This window comes from Mustelus asterias, chromosome 3 (genome assembly GCF_964213995.1).
Source record: "Mustelus asterias chromosome 3, sMusAst1.hap1.1, whole genome shotgun sequence".
In the NCBI taxonomy this organism is placed as follows: Eukaryota; Metazoa; Chordata; class Chondrichthyes; order Carcharhiniformes; family Triakidae; genus Mustelus; species Mustelus asterias.
In genome coordinates, this window is record NC_135803.1 from 146239807 (window position 1) to 146258001 (window position 18195).

Sequence of the window (18195 nt, forward strand, 5' to 3'; positions counted from 1 at the left end):
GGTCGGACAGAGGCATTGAGATTTACAGTGTGGAAACAGACTTTACTGCCCAACTTATCCACCCGCCCTTTTTATTTTACCACTAAGCTCGTCCCAAATGCCCGCATTTGGCCTATATCCCTCTATACCCAGTTAATCACAGAATCCCTGCAATGTAGAAAGAGGGCATTCGGCCCATCGAGTCTGCACCAACTCAGCATCTTACCCAGGCACACTCCAACCTCTTCCCCACCACCTCACCAGCCCAATCCCTGTAACCCCTTATCCTCCTAACCTACACATCTTGGGACACAAAGGGCCAATCTAGCATGGCCAATCCACCTAACCTGCACATCTTTGGACTGTGGGAGAAAACTGGAGCACCCAAAGGAAACCCACGCAGACATGGGGAGAACATGTAAAGTCCACACAGACAGTGACCCAAGTTGGGAATCGAACCCGGGTCTGTGGCGCTGTGAGGCAGCAGTGCTAACCACTGTGCCACCGTGTCATCCCTATTTTCTGATTTTCTGGTCCCACCAACCACGGGGAATCAAAACGGGTGAGACAGAAAAAATTGGTGGAGCATATAAAGGTCCATTGACGTCGGGTGGCAAGTTCCGGTCCTGGGGTGAGGACGGCCGGAAAATCCCACCCGCTGTTTCAGGTTGGTGACCTTTCATCAGAACTGGGAGGAGTTAGAAATGCGATGAGAGAGTGAATGACAGAAGAGGGCCAAAGAAACTAGTGGCGTGACAAGAAGGAAGCAAAGAAATAAAAGATGCGCCTAGGCTGTCTGAAAGCGAACATAAGAGAAAAATAAAGAGAAAAACCGAAACATGCAAATAAACGGAGACAAAATGGAGGCAGAGATTATGGTCTGAAGTTGTTGAACTCCATGTTAAGTCCAGAAGGCTGCAAAGTGCCTAATTGAAGATGCGCTGGTGTTCCTCAAGTCTACGTCGAGTTTCCCTGGAGCACTTCCGCAGGTCAAGGACAGAGCAAGGTGGGGGAATTGGGAAACAGCCCACTGGAAACTTGGGATCACGCTACGGATTGAACAGCTGAGTCTCACAAAGCGGTCACTCAATCTGCATTGAGTCTTCTCAATACGTTGAGTGAATACAGCGTAGCAGATTGTAAATCACTGATTCACCTGGAGGAAATGTTTGGGGCCTTTCACAGTGAGGGGAGAAGGAGAAAGAGCAGGTGCCACCTCTCCCGAACTCCAGCACACAAACCCTGCAGAGACTGGATTCCAGCAAATTAACACCACAGTGACTGGATCCCAGCAGATAATCCTCACAGTGACTGGATCCCACCAGATAAATCCCACAGTGACTGGATCCCAGCAGATAAACCTCATAGTGGCTGAACCCCAGTAGATAATACCCACAGTGACTGGATCCCAGCAGATAATCCCCACGGTGACTGGATCCCATCAGACAAACCCCACAGTGTCTGGATCCCAGCAGATAAATCTCACAGTGTCTGGATCCCAGCAGACAAACCCCACAGTGTCTGGATCTCAGCAGACAAACCCCACAGTGACTGAACCCCAGTAGATAAACCTCATAGTGGCTGAACCCCAGTAGATAATCTCCACAGTGACTGTACCCCAGCAGATAATCTCCACAGTGACTGGATCCCATCAGATAATCTTTACAGTGATTGGATCCCATCAGATAATCCTCACAGTGACTGGATCCCAGTAGATAAACTCCATAAAGAGAAATTAACTCCAGCAGCTTTTAAAGTTTAACGTTTATTTATTAGTGTGACGAGTCAATAAACCCAGCAGTGAATGAACTCCAGCAGACAGACCCAGCACCTCTTCTCTCCTGCACCCAAGCAGATATCAGCAACTAAATCCCAACACCCAAACAGGACAACTGTCACAATAGATCCAGTTTCCGAATTAGATACAGGATGCTTTCAGATAGTCTTAAGAAGTTTTATTCTGTCCTCCGCACTCAGTTTTCACAGATGAAGTAAAAGTGCAAATTACTTTGAATAAAAATATCATTAAGACACGGATTGTACAAGTGTTTCAGAATCAGACACTGCTGAACATGTCTGTGCTCAGCTATTCAACTGGGATTATGTTTTAACAACATTACTGGCGGGTCTGGTTTACCCGTTGCAGTGAGGTCTCCTGCTAGCACTCACAAATGAGTCCAATGTCATCTTGAACATGCTTTGTAAGCGTATCCAATGAAAAGTTGTTTATGCAGAGGCGTTAGTTTACAAGGAAACCCTCCCTGGTCACAGAGCAGTGTAATCCTCTCCTCCCCGCCCTCCTCACTGTGTATATTTTTAAAGCTTCAGTGCCAATTTATCCCAGTTTCCTCTCTCCTGAATGAAAATCTTGGGACTGGGTTTTGGGAGAATCTTCCTCCTTTTACATCCTTTCACGGAATGAGTGATACACTCAGGAATACTCACTGTCACGGAAAAAAAATCACTTTGCAACAAACTTCCGCTTGCGCACAGGGTGCCAGCTCTTCTTGCTGTTTCTAGTTAAAGGGGCAGGTTTAGGATAATAGGGGAACTTCGCCTGCAGATCTGAATGATTCACCCAGCCAGGAATAGCCCGTTTCCAAAAGCTCCCTGCAGCTTACACCATGATTCCTCCGCTCCGTCCAATCCACTCTTTTTGCCATCCGACATTTCCTTCCGTCATTACATTGGGCGGATGACCTTCAGAGGTGACAGCTGTTCTCAGGAATTGGGTCAGTCAGATCGGTGGCAGAAGTTGGCACACTCTCCCCTTCACCTTTGTTCTATCTGCTGTCCCACAGCAGGCATCATTGCAACCATGACCCCCCCCAAGTCACTCGAAAGGGCATCTGGACCAGTTCTTGGGGCAAGACAATGTTTTTCTTAAATATATAGACACTTCAGATCAGCTAAATTCTTTCTGACATGGAACACTGAATATAGTGCTGATCTATCATGAACATTGGGGTGTTGAGTTCTAGCCTCTTGTGTATTCCTGATTTACTTAGTCCACTGGCAGCCGTACCTTCAGCTACCTAGGCCCTGGGGTGGCACGGTGGTTAGCACTGCTGCCTCACAGCTTCAGGAACCCGGGTTCGATTCCCAGCTTGGGTCACTGTTTATGCGGAGTCTGCATATTCTCCCCATGTCTATGTGGATTTCCTCCGGGTGCTCCGGTTTCCTCCCACACTCCAAAGATGTGCAGGTTAGGTTGTTTGGCCATGCTAGTGTCAGGGGGACTAGCAGGGTAAATACGTGGGTGATGGGGGATTAGCAGGGTAAATACCTGGGTTCAATTCCTGCCTTGGGTCACTGTCTGTGCAGAGTCTGCACATTCTCCCCGTGTCTGCGTGGGTTTCCTCTGGGCGCTCCGGTTTCCTCCCACGATCCAAAAGATGTGCGGGTTAGGGTGCATTGGCCATGCTAAATTGGCCCTTAGTGTCAGGGGGATTAGTAGGGTAAATACATGGGGTTATGGGGATAGGGCCTGGGTGGGATTGTGGTTGGTGCAGACTCGATGGGCTGAAGGGCCTCCTTCTGCACTGTAGTATTGTAGGATTCTAACCTCGAGAATTTCTGCTCTGATTCTCTCTGCCTCCCTCCTGCTTTGTGACAGGCCATATAAACCTCCCTCTTTGCTGAAACTTCTGGTCACCTTTCCTAATATCTCTTTATGTGGCCCGGTGTCAAATTCTGCCTGGCAGCGCTCCTGAGAAGCATCGTGGGCTGTTGCCCTCCCTTACAGGTGCTACCTAAATGCAAGATGTTGTTGAAAGCAAATGACTGAATGCTGGAATCTGAAAATGCTGGGGAAGTCTCAGCAAGCCTGACAGCATCTGTGGAGAGAGAACGTTTCGAGTCCGGCTGACCCTTCGTCAGAGCACATTAGATCTGTTCTCTCTCCGCAGATGCTGTCAGGCCTGCTGAGATTTTGGGGGGGGGGGGGTGGTAGGTAGGGGGATGGGGGGGAGGAGGGGGAGTAGGCCTTTAATGGACAGCATAATAATGGTGCTGTGGTAACTTGCCCCTTTAAGGGGCAAGCTCTCGGAGGGTCATGTGACCTGTTCAGGCAATTGGACCGGTGCGCACAAATCCTAGGTTGAAGCATGGGTTTTCCTTGCCAGTTAGGAGTTGGGGTAGCCTTTTTATCACTCTGTACATCATTACTTACCTTAATAAACCATTAATTTGTTAATCTGCTTGGCGGACACCGGTCTTTGAAAGATACTACAGATCATAGAATCCTAACAGTGCAGAAGGAGGCCATTCGGCCCATCAAGTCTGCACCGACTCTCTGACAGAGCATCTTTCCCAGGCCCATCCCATTCCTGTAACCCTGCACATTGACCCTGCTTACCCCTTTAATCTACACATTTTGGAACACCAAGGGTCAATTTAGCATGGCCAATCTACCTAACCCGCACACCTTTGGACTGTGGGAGGAAACCGGAGCACCTGGAAGAAACCCACACAGATACGGGGAGATCGCGCAAACTCCACACAGACGGTCACCCGAGGCTTGAGTCGAATCCGGGTACCTGGCGCTGTGAGGCAGCTGTGCTAACCACTGTGCCGCCGTGCTGCCCTTTATGTTTTATTCAGGTTGGGCATTGAGTGGGGGATGGGTGGGATGAGACGGGGTGGTGGGGATAAGAGGGGAATGGGTGCACTGGGAGGGGGATGGGTGGTGGATGGGTGGACTGAGTGGGGGATGGGTGGGCTGGGAGGGAGATGGGTGGGGAATGGGTGGGCTGGGAGGGGGGTGGGTGGACTGGGTGGGGGATGGGTGGACTGGGTGGGGTATGGGTGGGCTGGGAGGGGGATGGGTGGGCTGAGAGGGGGATGGGTGGGCTGAGAGGTGGATGGATGAGCTGAGAGGGGAATGGGTGGGGGATGGGTGGACTGGGTGGGGGATGGGTGGACTGGGTGGGGGATGGGTGGACTGGGTGGGGGATGGGTGGACTGGGTGGGGGATGGGTGGGCTTGGAGGGAGATGGGTGGGGAATGGGTGGGCTGGGAGGGGGATGGGTGGGCTTGGAGGGAGATGGGTGGGGAATGGGTGGGCTGGGAGGGGGATTGGTGGGCTGGGAGGGGGATGGGTGAACTGGGTGGGGGATGGGTGGGCTGGGAGGGGGATGGATGAGCTGAGAGGGGAATGGGTGGGCTGGGGGATGGGTGAGCTGGGAGGGGGATGGGTGGGATGGGTGGGATAGGAGTGTGGAGGCGGTGGAGGGATGGTGGGGGGTGGGTGGGGGATGGGTGGGATAAGAGTGTGGAGGGGGTGGGGGGGGGGGTGGTGGTGGGTCATGTTATATTTGGCCAGACAGGTTGAATGACATAGGCAGGCTTCCCATTGAGGAGATTTGGAAAATCCTGCGGTTATAAATAGCCGTGTGTGGATTGTCATTGCAGCAAATCCGGGCCTCATGTCACCAAACAGCCAGCCATGTTGCACTCGACTATTCTTGGAGTGCATATCACTCGGGCACTCGACTTTCTTTACAGGCTCAATTTCAAACGCTAACGATCGTTGTCTGACAGTTAACCCCTTCAGCGCCACGCGGCAAAGCGTGTTTTAATATATTTTTAAATGGCAAGTGGAATAAAAGTGGCCGCTGTTGGCCAGTATTTGGAGAATGCTGTCACATGAATCAGAGATATGGAGTGAGTATGCGTGCATCATTGTAAAGGAATGCACAGTATAGCTAAAGCTAGTTTATGGGCATAGTTTGGATTTGAATCAGAGTTTTTCTGCTCATTTGAAATCTCCAGTGTGCCAAACAGGCCAACATTTCAGATAAATGCATCAAGATGTAGGTTGTGTCAGAATCTTAGTTGCTATCCCGCCTCCTCCCCCCCCCCCTCCCCCCCCCCCCCCGCCGCCTCCTCTCAGCTTTCTCATACATTAACCTCCTTCTTTGAAGCACAGTTGTACAGGTGCAAGGGAGGCGATGGCCTGGAGGTATTATTGCTGGACTATTAATCCAGAAACTCAGCTAATGTTCTGGGGACATGGGTTCGAATCCTGCCACGGCAGATGGTGGAATTTGAATTCAATAAAAAATATCTGGGTTTAAGAATCTACTGATGACCATGAAACCATTGTCAATTGTCGGAAAAACCCCGTCTGGTTCACTAATGTCCTTTAGGGAAGGAAATCTGTCGTCCTTACCTGGTCTGGCCTACGTGTGACTCCAGAGCCACAGCAATGTCGTTGTCTCTCAACTGCTCTCCAAGGGCAACTAGGGATGGGCAATAAATGCTGGCCCAGCCAGCGACTCCCATGTCCCACGACTGAATAAAACAAAAGCAGCCACCATCCAGTGCCTGTTCTGAGTGTTCCCCTCCCATGCAGGTGGATCCTGGCAGACAGAGGCAACAGCAGATTACAAACCTCTCAGTCATGCCCTACCGTGCCCTCCGCTAACATTCACGGGCGCCCATTCTCCAACTGAGACTTTCGGACAGAAATGGGGAGCCAGATTTTGTGACCCCCCGAGGGGTGGATGGGTTGGCAGGGGCTTTTAAAATTGGGCACCGTGCAATGGATGCCTTTCCCTGGACCTAGCCCCCACTCTCGCCGCCATTTTGCCAGTGGTAGGGGAATGTGTCAGGAGACCAGACACACCTGTGGGCCAGTTTCAGCCTTTAGGTGGCCAATTAGATGGCATTTGGCTCCACCTGCCCCAACTTGGACTTTGCCCGCAGTGGGGGAGGCCAGCGCCAAGTGTTCAGCCCAGCAGGTTTTACCAGGCGAGCTAGTGGCTGGTTTGGAAAGTGGGGGCGGGATGGTCACATTAACAGGCCCCCTGTGCCCATCAGAGGTCTCTCCTCAAACTCTCCCCCCATCCCTTTTTTCACCTCCCCGGTGCCCTATGCTGGCAAGTGGGGTTAAAATGTGTGGTTAGTTTCTTTTCTCTCTTTTTTTTTGGCTGGCACATGCATGATGGGCTGAATGGCCTCTTCTTGCACCATAACCTCATGATGACTCTGTGATAGAACTTGCAGCATAGCCCAGTTTCTTCTGTTGGGAAAAGATATAAAAATCTGAGGTCACGTACCAACCGACTCAAAAACAGCTTCTTCCCTACTGCCATCAGACTTTGAGAGTGGAGAGATACAAAAGGGCCCAGAGCGGCAATTTTGTCACTCAGAGGGTGGCGAGTCTCTGGAACGAACTGCCAGAGGCAGTAACAGAGGTGGATACAACTTTGTCTTTTAAAAAGCATTTAGACAGTTACATGGGTAAGATGGGTATCGAGGAATATGGGCCAAATATGGCAATTGGGACTAGCTTAGTGGCAAAAACTGGGCAGCATGGACAAGTTGGACCAAAGGGCTTGTTTCCGTGCTGTAAACCTCTATGACTCCATGACTCTACCATGTATTAAGTTGATCTTTCTGTACACCCTAGCTATGACTGTAACACTACATTCTATACCCTCCTTCTCCCTTATGTACTCTATGAACAGTATGCTTTATCTGTATGGCATGCAAGAAACAATACTTTTCACTGTATCCCAATACATGTGACAATAATAAATCAAATCAAAAACATTGACAGACCATGCTTCAATAGTTTCTCACTGGCTGAAAAGTGCTATGGGACATCCTGAGGTTGTGAAAGGCGCTATAGAAATGCAAGCCTTTTTTGTGTGGAGAGTGAAGATACCAACGACTTGATCTGATTTGATTTGATTTATTATTGTCACATGTATTAGTATACAGTGAAAAGTATTATTTCTTGCACGTTATACAGACAAAGCAAACTGTTCACAGAGAAGGAAAGGAGAGAGTGCAGAATGTAGTGTTACAGTCATAGCTAGGGTGTAGAGAAAGATCAACTTAATGCGAGGTAGGTCCATTTAAAAGTCTGATGGCAGCAAGGAAGAAGCTGTCCTTGAGTCGGTCGGCACGTGTCCTCAGACTTTTATATCTTTTGCCCGACAGGAGAAGGTGGAAGAGAGAATGTCTGGGGTGCGTGGGGTCCTTAATTATGCTGGCTGCTTTGCCGAGACAGCGGGAAGTGTAGACAGAGTCAATGAATGGCAGGCTGGTTTGAGTGATGGACTGGGCTTCATTCACAATCTTTTATAGGTTCTTGCGATCTTGGGGCAGAGCAGGAACCATACCAAGCTGTGATGCATCCAGAAAGAATGCTTTATATGGTGCATCTGTAAAGTTGCTGAGAGTCGCAGCGGACATGATTGCCATGGTGGCACCACTTTGTCAGGAAGTACGGGGGCCTGTGGGAGTTTCACCTTCACCGCCAGCCTGACTATTCCAAACTATCAGGAAAAGCTTTTGGCTCCTCACCGAAACAGACAAAATCACCAGTATTAAAATGCGAGAAAGATTTCTTGTGAACTGTCCCCACAGACAGTCTTAATGGTATCGATCCTTCCCATAATCCGGGGATTGACTCTCCCTGGGTGAATCGCCTCACTCTGGGCAGAAGCTCCATTAGACAGCCAGCAAGCGCCTCAGCCTCACAGAGGCATTGTTCTTCTCTGCAGCATTTTAAAAGCAGCGCATTGCTTCAATCCAAACCACAGGCTTCTGGCCACACTGAAGCTGATCGATGGAGTAATCTAATGACGTGGTGCGATGATAAAGGCAGAAGAAGCCAGACCTTAGCTTGAACCATCAAAGAACAAAGCACAGGAACATGCCCTTCGGCCCACCAAGTCTGTGCCGGCACAGATGCCTCTCTAATATTTTCTTGCTTCTACGTGGTCCATGTCCCTCTATTCTCTGCCTGTTCATGTATCTATCCAGATGCCTCTTGAACATTGTTATAGAATCTGCTTCCACCACCTCCTCCAGCAGCGCGTTCCAGGCATTCACCACCCTGTGTGAAAAACTTGCCTCTTACATCTCTTTGAAACTTTACCCCTCTCACTTTCATCCTACGCCCCTGAGTTTTCAACCCTGGGAAAAAGATTCTGACTATCCACTCTATCCAAGCCCGTCATAATCTTGTAAACCTCTATCAGGTCCCCCCTCATCCTCCGACGTTCCAATGAAAACAATCCAAGTTTGTTCAACCTTTCTTCATAGCCCATATCTTCCAAAACCAAGCAACATCCTGGTAAATCTCTTCTGCACCCTTTCCAATGCATCAACATCCTTCCAGTAGTGTGGCGACCAGAAATGTACACAATACTCCAAATGCGGCCTAACCAAAGTCTTATACAGCTGCAACATGACTTTCCAATTCCTATACTCAACATCTTGACCGATGAAGGCCAGCATGCCATACGCCTTCTTGACCACCTTGTCCACCTGAGTTGCCACCTTCAGGGAACTGTGGATCTGCACGCTTAGATCCCTCTGTATGCTAATATTTCTAAGGGCTCTGCCATTTACTGTATACTTTCCTTCTGCAGTAGACCTTCCAAATCGCATCACCACACATTTGTCTGGGTTAAATTCCATCTGCCATCTTTCGGCTCAAGTCTCCAGCTGATTTATATCCTGCTGTATATTCTGACAATCCTCCTCACTATCCGCTACTCCTTCTATTTTTGTATCATCTGCAAATTTACTAATCAGACCACCTACATTTTCCTTCAAATCATTGATATATATATTACAAACAACAGAGGCCCCAGCACTGATCCTTGTGGAACACCGCTTGATACAGACCCCCAGTTAGAAAAGTACCCTTCCACTGCTCCTTTGCCCTGTCCCACCAAGATAGCACAATCTCATTATTTCCACAGGCTCTTTCTTGTACTGTCAACTTCCCCTCAATCCATTATTCCCAAATGGTATCCCTGCCTCAGCTGAAATGGTGGGGGTCGAGGGAGGGACACAGGCAGGGCACTGCAGATGGGGGCAAGCCCATGGGATTTAATTTGATTTATTATTGTCACGTGTATACAGTGAAAAGTATTGTTTCTTGCACATGATACGGAAAAAGCATACTGTTCATAGAGTACATAGGGGAGAAGGAGAGGGTGCAGTATGTAATGTTACAGTCACAGATAGGGTGTAGAGAAAGATCAGCTTTATATATCATGATGGCAGAGTAGTTAGCATTACTGCCACACAGAGCCAGGGACGCCGGGTTCAATTCCTGGGTTGGGTCACTGTCTGTGCGGAGTCTGCACGTTCTCCCCGTGTTTGCGTGAGTTTCCTCCGAGTGCTCTGGTTTCCTCCCACAGTCCGAAAGACGTGCTGGTTAGGTGGATTGGCCATACTAAATTCTCCCTCAGTGCATCCAAACAGGCACTGGAGTGTGGTGACTGGGGGATTTTCACAGTAACTTCATTGCAGTGTTAATGTAAACCTACTTGCGACACTGATAAGTAAACTTAAAAAACTTTTCTGGTAGGTCCATTCAAAAGTTTGGTGGCAGCAGGGAGGGAGTTGTTCTTGAGTTTGAGATTGCATATGAAAGCACCTGCCAACTATCCAATTTCATATAACCTTGCCCGTCTGTTCCTGCAGGTAACAAGGTGAAAATTGGTGGGGGAGGTTTACCTTCCCATCCTTGCCAAACCCCACGTGTGATAATTGAGACTGAGATTGCAAATGTGGCTTCCCCCCAGTCTGCAATGTAACACTGCAATTACCCAGATAGCATGAAATATACCGAACTCTTCCAAAGTAATTAAACCCAAAGATTATGCAGTCCAAACAGCAAGTCTATTCACCTCAAGGGTTTTCACTAATTGGGAAATTGGATCGACAAGAAAAGGCAACTTAATTAAGAGCGAGCAGTCACTTAGAAGCAGTTATTTTTCAGCGCTTATTGGCATGTGATTGGATTCTCAGACAATAGCCATTAAAAAAAGCACTATCCACCATGTTACAAACTGTTGTTGTTCTGAGCAGCAACTCAATGCCCAGATGTGAGCTTTCATGAAGAACCAAGGTGGCTGCACCAGAATGGTGGGTTCCATCGAACTCAAAAAGTTACAGCACAGAAGGAGGCCATTCGGCCCATATTGTCCATGCCAGCCCAGAAACACCAAGATGCCTTTTCTAATCCCACCTTCCTGCACCCAGCCCATAGCCCTGCAACTTACAGCACTTAAGGTGTTGATCCAGATACTGTTAAAAAAGGTTTAGGGTCTCTGTCTCCACCACCAACTCAAGCAGCGAATTCCAGAACCCATCACCCTCTGCGTAAAAAAGTTCTACCTCATGTCTCCTCTACACCTACTGCCACTTATCTTAGAAACATAGAAACTAGAAGCAGGAGTGGGCCATTCGGCTCTTCAAGCCTGCTCCGTCAATCATTTTGATCATGGCTGATTATCAAATTCAATATCCTAATCACCTGTTCCACCCCCCCCCCATCCCTTGATCCTTTTAGTCCCTAGAGCTATATCTAATTTCTTCTTGAAATCACACAATGTTTTGGCCTGAGCTACATTCTGTAGTAGTGAACCCCACACATTCACCATCCTCTGGGTAAGGAAAATTTCTCTTCACCTCAGTTCTAAAAGGTTTACCCCTTATCCTCAAACTATGATCCCTAGTTCTGGACCATCAGGAACATTCTTTCTGAATCTACACTGTCTAATCCTGTTAGAATTTTATAAGTTTCTAAGTCTTGAATCTATGTCCCCTGGTTCTAGAATTCTCCAAGAGAATACTCCTCTCGGAGTATCAGTTAGGGCCTTGGTCTCCCCAGTCTCTTCTTCTCAGTGAACATTAAACCAAACGGAAACACCACAGAACCCTCATAAATGCCTCACTCAGTATTACAACTCCTGATTTCCCACCTCCCACCCCCTCCTCAGCAAACCTCCTTAAAAATAAACAGAATGAAAGCCATAAAATAATTACAAATGAAGTCTGGATGTGACATATAGCCGGATTGATATCAGGCATGCAGACTCCCACAGTGAAATATGACATTCAAACAGCTCCCCAGAGTGGAAACACTTGCCACCTCCATGACAAAGAGACAACATTTCAGTTCTAACCTTCTAACAATGGTTGAACATTCCAACATCGCCAGGTTAGCCTGACTTTCCAACAACCCACCTCCGCTAACCCATGTATTGTGCCTTGGTGTCACAACACTCTGCACCCTTCCCTCTCCTTTTGTATGAACGGTATGCTTTGTCTGTATAGCGTGCAAGAAACAATACTTTTCACTGATTACCAACAGATGTGACAATAATAAATCTAATCTAATCAAATGCCTGGAGTTCATTCAGTGACCAAGCCCCAGATACACGAGACCCAGATCAATTATGGAGTGGTTTCACTTGGTCGAATGCCAACTTGCTGACCACCAGCACGCTGCCACGGGCTAAATTAACCCAACCCATCATTCACATTACTTGCAAACCAAAGAACAGAGAGGCATTGACTGACACCCCAGCACAAGCGCAATAATGTTCAGCAATTAAATGTTTAGAGGGTGTGGAGTAATTTAATTCAGTCCTTTGTGCTGGTTTCATTCTCTCTAACACAAAGCTGAACTCCCCATGTTACAGAGAGACATGGGCATTATGGCAAATCATCTTGGTGTGTCAGCCCTGGCACTCTGTTTGGGGGGGGCAGTCAAGCCCATTGTGTTCTCCACCCCCCCCCCCACCCACCCCCCACCCCCCCGCCCGCCTCCCCCCACACACACATTGACCTCTATCCACACAGAGACCTCTGTCTAACCCTGGCAATGATTCCTGCACAGTATCCCCAAATTAATACAATCCTGGTAGAAAGCACCTCAGAAAAAAGCCCCTTGAAACTGTATTAAATCAGCTGCGGCAGATTTCATTGGAAATTAACCGCACTCAGTCTCTGGGAATGACCAGAGGCACACTTAGGATCCAAATGAGTTCACAACCTCTGGAAAGAAACATATCCCGAAAAATTTGCCATTCCAAATAAGTAAGCAGCTGGAGGAAAACGCGTCCATATCACAAGTCCAAATGTTATTAATTTTGCAAAAATGATCTCACTTCAGCTGAAGCCATTGAGAGACCACAGCCACAGCACCAAGAGTGAGAGCATCCTTGGGAAAGGAGATCGCTGCTTAGCACTGGCATTTGTTACCTTTGCAAAGAACTCCAGCACAGCCCTGGCCTCTTGAGGGCCACCGGTAAACTTGTCAAGAAATAGTGAGCCTTAGTTTAATTGGCAGCCTGGCAAGTTAAGGTGGTCCACCGCTGGCTTACCTTTGAAACTGAGATAGACGCGGGGGGCATTCTGCAGATGAGTCCTGGCATCGCCACACCACAGGGAGAGCACCAGGAACCAGGTGGGCAGGAGGCGAACCATGGCAACCAAAACGCCAGCCGATTACAAAGGAACAGGAGCTTTCAGACCTGCATCAGGATGAAGGTACAACGGGACACACAAAAAAAACATAATCTCTCATCAGTTGAGTGGTTAGGCAAACAGCTCCGTAGTGATTAAATCCAGTTTTTTTTTTGTGTGCGTTTGTAGATAGGAGAGAGAGAGAATCTGAATACCATAGTAACTTTAATATCAGCGCAGGGTGAAATGAGACATCAAGCAAGGTGTTATGGAGGGGGTGGGGGGGGGCGGTGAGGGGAGGGGGGGGGGAGGAGAGGGAGGGAAGGGTGCTGTAACTTAGAGAACAGAAATCCCCATTAAAAGGCAGGTCAGTCAGGAACCAGCGTGAAAACAGTTATCAACGCAATAATTAATCATTGTTTGAAACATTAGCTCCAGTGAATTCAAATAATCCCTTTGAGTACATTAAGCAGATTTCGACTCCCCTACGAAAATAAACACTTGTTACTGCTTCGAATGATTCCCTTTCCATTTTTTTTTAATATTCCACCAGTGCTTCCTCCACTAACAAAGCTGTTTTGTCAGTCTGTGAATTCCTACATTACAAAAAAATAATAATATTTCTAGCAGATGTTGACCTCCTTTGAAGGTGCGACACTAGAGAGGCTACAGGGGACAGCTGTGAAACGGGACAGATAGATACACTGCTCGGGAGCCTTGATGGTGAGGTTCCACTTCACCCTCCCAAGTGTTATCATCTTAACCACATATCCAGTGATTCTCACAACTCGAAGACCACGAGCTTTTCTCACTTTTTAAAATATATATAAATTTCCCCGGACCGCAGAGACGCCAACTCCAATAATTCAATTCAGTGAGGATTCGAACCCTTGGACCTGCTGGGTGGGGAGGTTTGAGTTTTCTATTTGCCACGGGCTACAAGAATATGTGGCTCCACGAAACAGCACAGAGAGAGAGTGAGAAACAGCTCCAAATGTGAAGGCATTTGCCCACTCTGAAACTTGGGCTAAATTCTGCACAGGAAGGGCCAGTCATTCCGGGTGACTGAGGAGTGTTTCTCTGTCGGAATTCTGTCGAAATTCAGGGAGGTGCAAGTGAGGACTGAAAACTCGATTCACCGCCGTGTGACCACTGAGAAAACAGGACAGCAATCCCAACCCAGATAGTGAAAATATACAGGCAACCAGTGAATTGACTGGTACTTCAAGCAAATTATATACAATTTTCAATCACGTATACTAGATCTTTAGTCGCACTTGCAGAAATTCACTGACACACTTATTGAAATAGTGGCACACACTGAAATATACCGACACATTTACTGAAATACAGTGACACACGCACTTACTGAAATAGTGATACACACACTTACAGAACGTCACTAACGCACTTACTGAAATAGTGTCACACACTTACTGAAATTCACTGACACTTAGGGAAATAATTTGAGATGCGCAGAAACGTAACGACACTGAAACACACAGGTATCACAGTCACAGAAAGACACTGACACATATCCACACACTCAGAAATACACTGATACACGCCCACAGAAACACATTGATACTCACAGAAACACATTGATACTCACAGACACACATTGATACTCACAGAAACACACAGGCAGACACACATAGAAACACATTGATACTCACAGAAACACATTGATACTCACAGAAACACAGGCAGACAGACATAGAAACACATTAATACCCAGAAACACACAGGCAGACACACATAGAAACACATTGATACTCACAGGCAGACACACACAGAAACACATTGATACCCAGAAGCACACAGGCAGACACACATAGAAACACATTGATACTCACAGAAACACACAGGCAGACACACTCAGAAACACACAGGCAGACACACAGAGAAACACATTGATACTCACAGGCAGACACACACAGAAACACATTGATACCCAGAAGCACACAGGCAGACACACAGAAACACATTGATACTCTCAGAAACACACAGGCAGACACTCTCACAGAAACACATTGATACTCACTCACAGAAACACACAGGCAGACACTCTCACAGAAACACGAAAACACACAGCCAGCATAATAATGAGAATGTGTTTGCTGTTCAACTCCAAAACACAGCCCAACACTCAAGCCAAGCCGACATTCGATTCCAAATTAATAGTCGACCCAGATTTGACAAATGCAATTCATTGTTCAGGCATTGGCTCGAATTCAGAATAAAATTAAACGACGGGGCCAAAACTGATTTTTTTAGTGAATCAAATTTGATTTGGAGTTTTAATTTGTGATTCGATGGAAAGAAAAAGCAGTGTCGAGATCCCATTGTTAAAAATCTAAGGGAAAAGCTACAAATAAAACAGGAAGCTATCTGGAAATCATTGACCAGGGCACATACTTGGACTGATGGAAGACTTTATCATACAGGATACGGATTGAAGATCAGTCTGTACAATCCCAAAACGGATCGGGGACTGTTTTATGCAGGTACATAATGTAGCATTTCACATCTATTATTACAGCAGAAATGCATTTGAGGAGAGGTATCTTTAACAAGCGATTATTGGTTACACAATCAAATTTTGATGAAAAAAAAACTTCAAAAATTGGGTGTTAAAATCTAATCTACTGTCAAAAATACAGTGTACACTCAGCATGGTTTAATTCCCTGAATTACTTCGGTTTAAACACCCAGTTCCCATTTGGTAGATTTGCACGATATTTTTTTTGAAAGCACTCGGGCTTCACAAAACACTCTGGGATGGTGTCAGGAGTGAGTGAAGGATCGCACTAGTTGCAATAACCCCGAGTGCTGGGGGGAGCCTTGGGAGCCGTCCCGCTGTCTAAGCAGTAACAGCACAAGCAGGTGCTGTTGTGACATGCAGAAGGCGTTGGAATCCAGCTCCCATCTCCTAGCCCTCTGGAGTAGATATCCCGTGGATAAAAAAGAGCGGAGCGTGCCTACCCCGGCTGGAGAAGGAACAAGAGAGAGAGAGAGAAAGCTGCCCCAAATACTTAAAGAACATATTCCTGCCAACTGACTGTCCAATAATCCCCGTGTAGGAAACGTGACTGTCACACACTCAGGCATATGCCGATGCTTTGCAGACCCTAAAGAGTCTATAACTCTCACCTTGAGTCTCTTCTTTCACAAACACAAACAGAAAATGCTGGAAAATCTCAGCGGGTCTGGCAGCCTCTGTAGAGAGAGAACAGAGCCCACGTTTCCCTTGGTCAGAGCTGGCCATCCAGCCCGCTTCTTTCCACCCTTAGCCTGCTGTTCCCGGTGATACACAGCTCCACTGTCTACAACAATCCACTATTCAGCGCACAAAAGAGAGAGACCCCAAATAAAAGAGAATACAAACCGCCCTCTGCAACTGCATCAGTCACACTATAACACAACCACGCTCCGACTTTGAAAATCAAATGAGCATTCCACTCATATCACTCCCTCACACCCCTGAAAAGCTTTCACTTTATCTCATTTGCACCAACTCACACACATACACACTCGCTCACACACACGCTCACACACACTCACTCACTGACACACACACCCACTCACACATACACACACACACACACACGCTCACACACACGCACACACACTCACATACACACACACTCACTCACTGACACACACACCCACATATACACTCACACGCACACTCACGCACACACACTCACTCATACACATACACTCACACACACACATTCACACACACATACACTCACTCACACACTCACTTACACACACATTTATACACGCACACACATTCACAAACACACACATTCATACACACATTCACGCACTCACACTGAAACACACACACATACAGCCAAACACACACACACTGATACAAACACACTTTTAGTCACACACACTGACACACACACACTCAATACTCGCGCATACTGAAACACACACACACACAATCACATACACAGAAAGGAAAAGATTTGAGAGAGTTACCTTTCAGTGGCTAAGCTTGCTTGTCCTGCAGAGGTAACTGCAGCGACTGTGGTGCTGAGGAAACTTCCCCCTTCTTTCAGGCAGCAAAAAAAAAATCAAAAAATCAAATCAAATCAAATCAGTGGCAACGGATAGGAAATGTCCCCAAGTTTTATCTCCACTTTCACGGTCTTTGCAGCTTCAGTTGATCCAGAAACATGCTCCAGTCACTGGCTCGCACACTCCAGGGCAAAGCAACAAGGTAGCTCTGTACCTCTGACAGGTAGACTTACTGTCTGAGCACTAAGCACAGCCCCCACTGCTCCCGGCTTTTAAAAAAGGCTTTCTCAGGTATGCAAATGACAAGTGGCTAAAATCTTGACTTTGAAAGAAAAGGGGGTGTTTCTCTGTGTGTGTGTGTCTCTCTCTCTCTCTCTGACTGTCTCTCTCAACTCGCCGCTCCTGTCTGTTCACGGTGCAGCATTGAGGAACATGTCAGGTGGCGAGGAATCCACAGACGTTTGCATAATCCATCCTACAGAACAAAGTTGTGCGCTGGAATGCTCGCTGGTGCCATCTCTGGGCAACTGGCGCTAGCTGCAAGCCTCCTTTCCTGGGTTGGGTGAAGCTCTTATGCAGAGAGAGAGAGAGAACTGGTAATTAACCCTTAGGTTGCAGCGGGATATCAAAATTACTGGCCGCTCTGTCATCCTCCCTGGACGTGGCACACCGCTCTCAGAGTCTGCAGCGAGAGAGGGGGGATTGGGGAGTGGGGGAATCAAGGCAGATACAGGATATTAATGGGGGCAGCAGAGGGTGGGGGGGGGGGGGGGAGATGTTGTGGGAAGTAGTTAGAACAAAAGCACTCAGTCTGAGCTGTGTCTCCCACTGAGATCTGTAGCTGGGGATGGAGTAACTCGCCTCTCTGGATAACTGTGGTTCTGTGATGTAATGGTGAGCACTCTGGACTCTGAATCCAGCAATCCCAGTTCAAATCTCAGTGGAACCTTTCAT

The 18195-nt window shown here is 47.5% G+C and overlaps 1 protein-coding gene across 1 annotated transcript in view; it reads right to left on the minus strand.

The window, feature by feature from the left end:
• LOC144491705 (semaphorin-3F-like) overlaps positions 1-17684 on the minus strand; it is a 240715-nt gene extending 223031 nt beyond the window's left edge. The window contains exons 1-2 of the mRNA XM_078209906.1: positions 17203-17684; positions 13125-13274 (exon numbers count right to left, since the gene is read on the minus strand). Of these exons, the coding sequence (XP_078066032.1) occupies positions 13125-13227 (103 nt within the window). The 5' untranslated portion in view covers positions 13228-13274; positions 17203-17684. The remainder of the gene's footprint in view (positions 1-13124; positions 13275-17202) is intronic.
• Between the last annotated feature and the right edge of the window lie 511 nt (positions 17685-18195).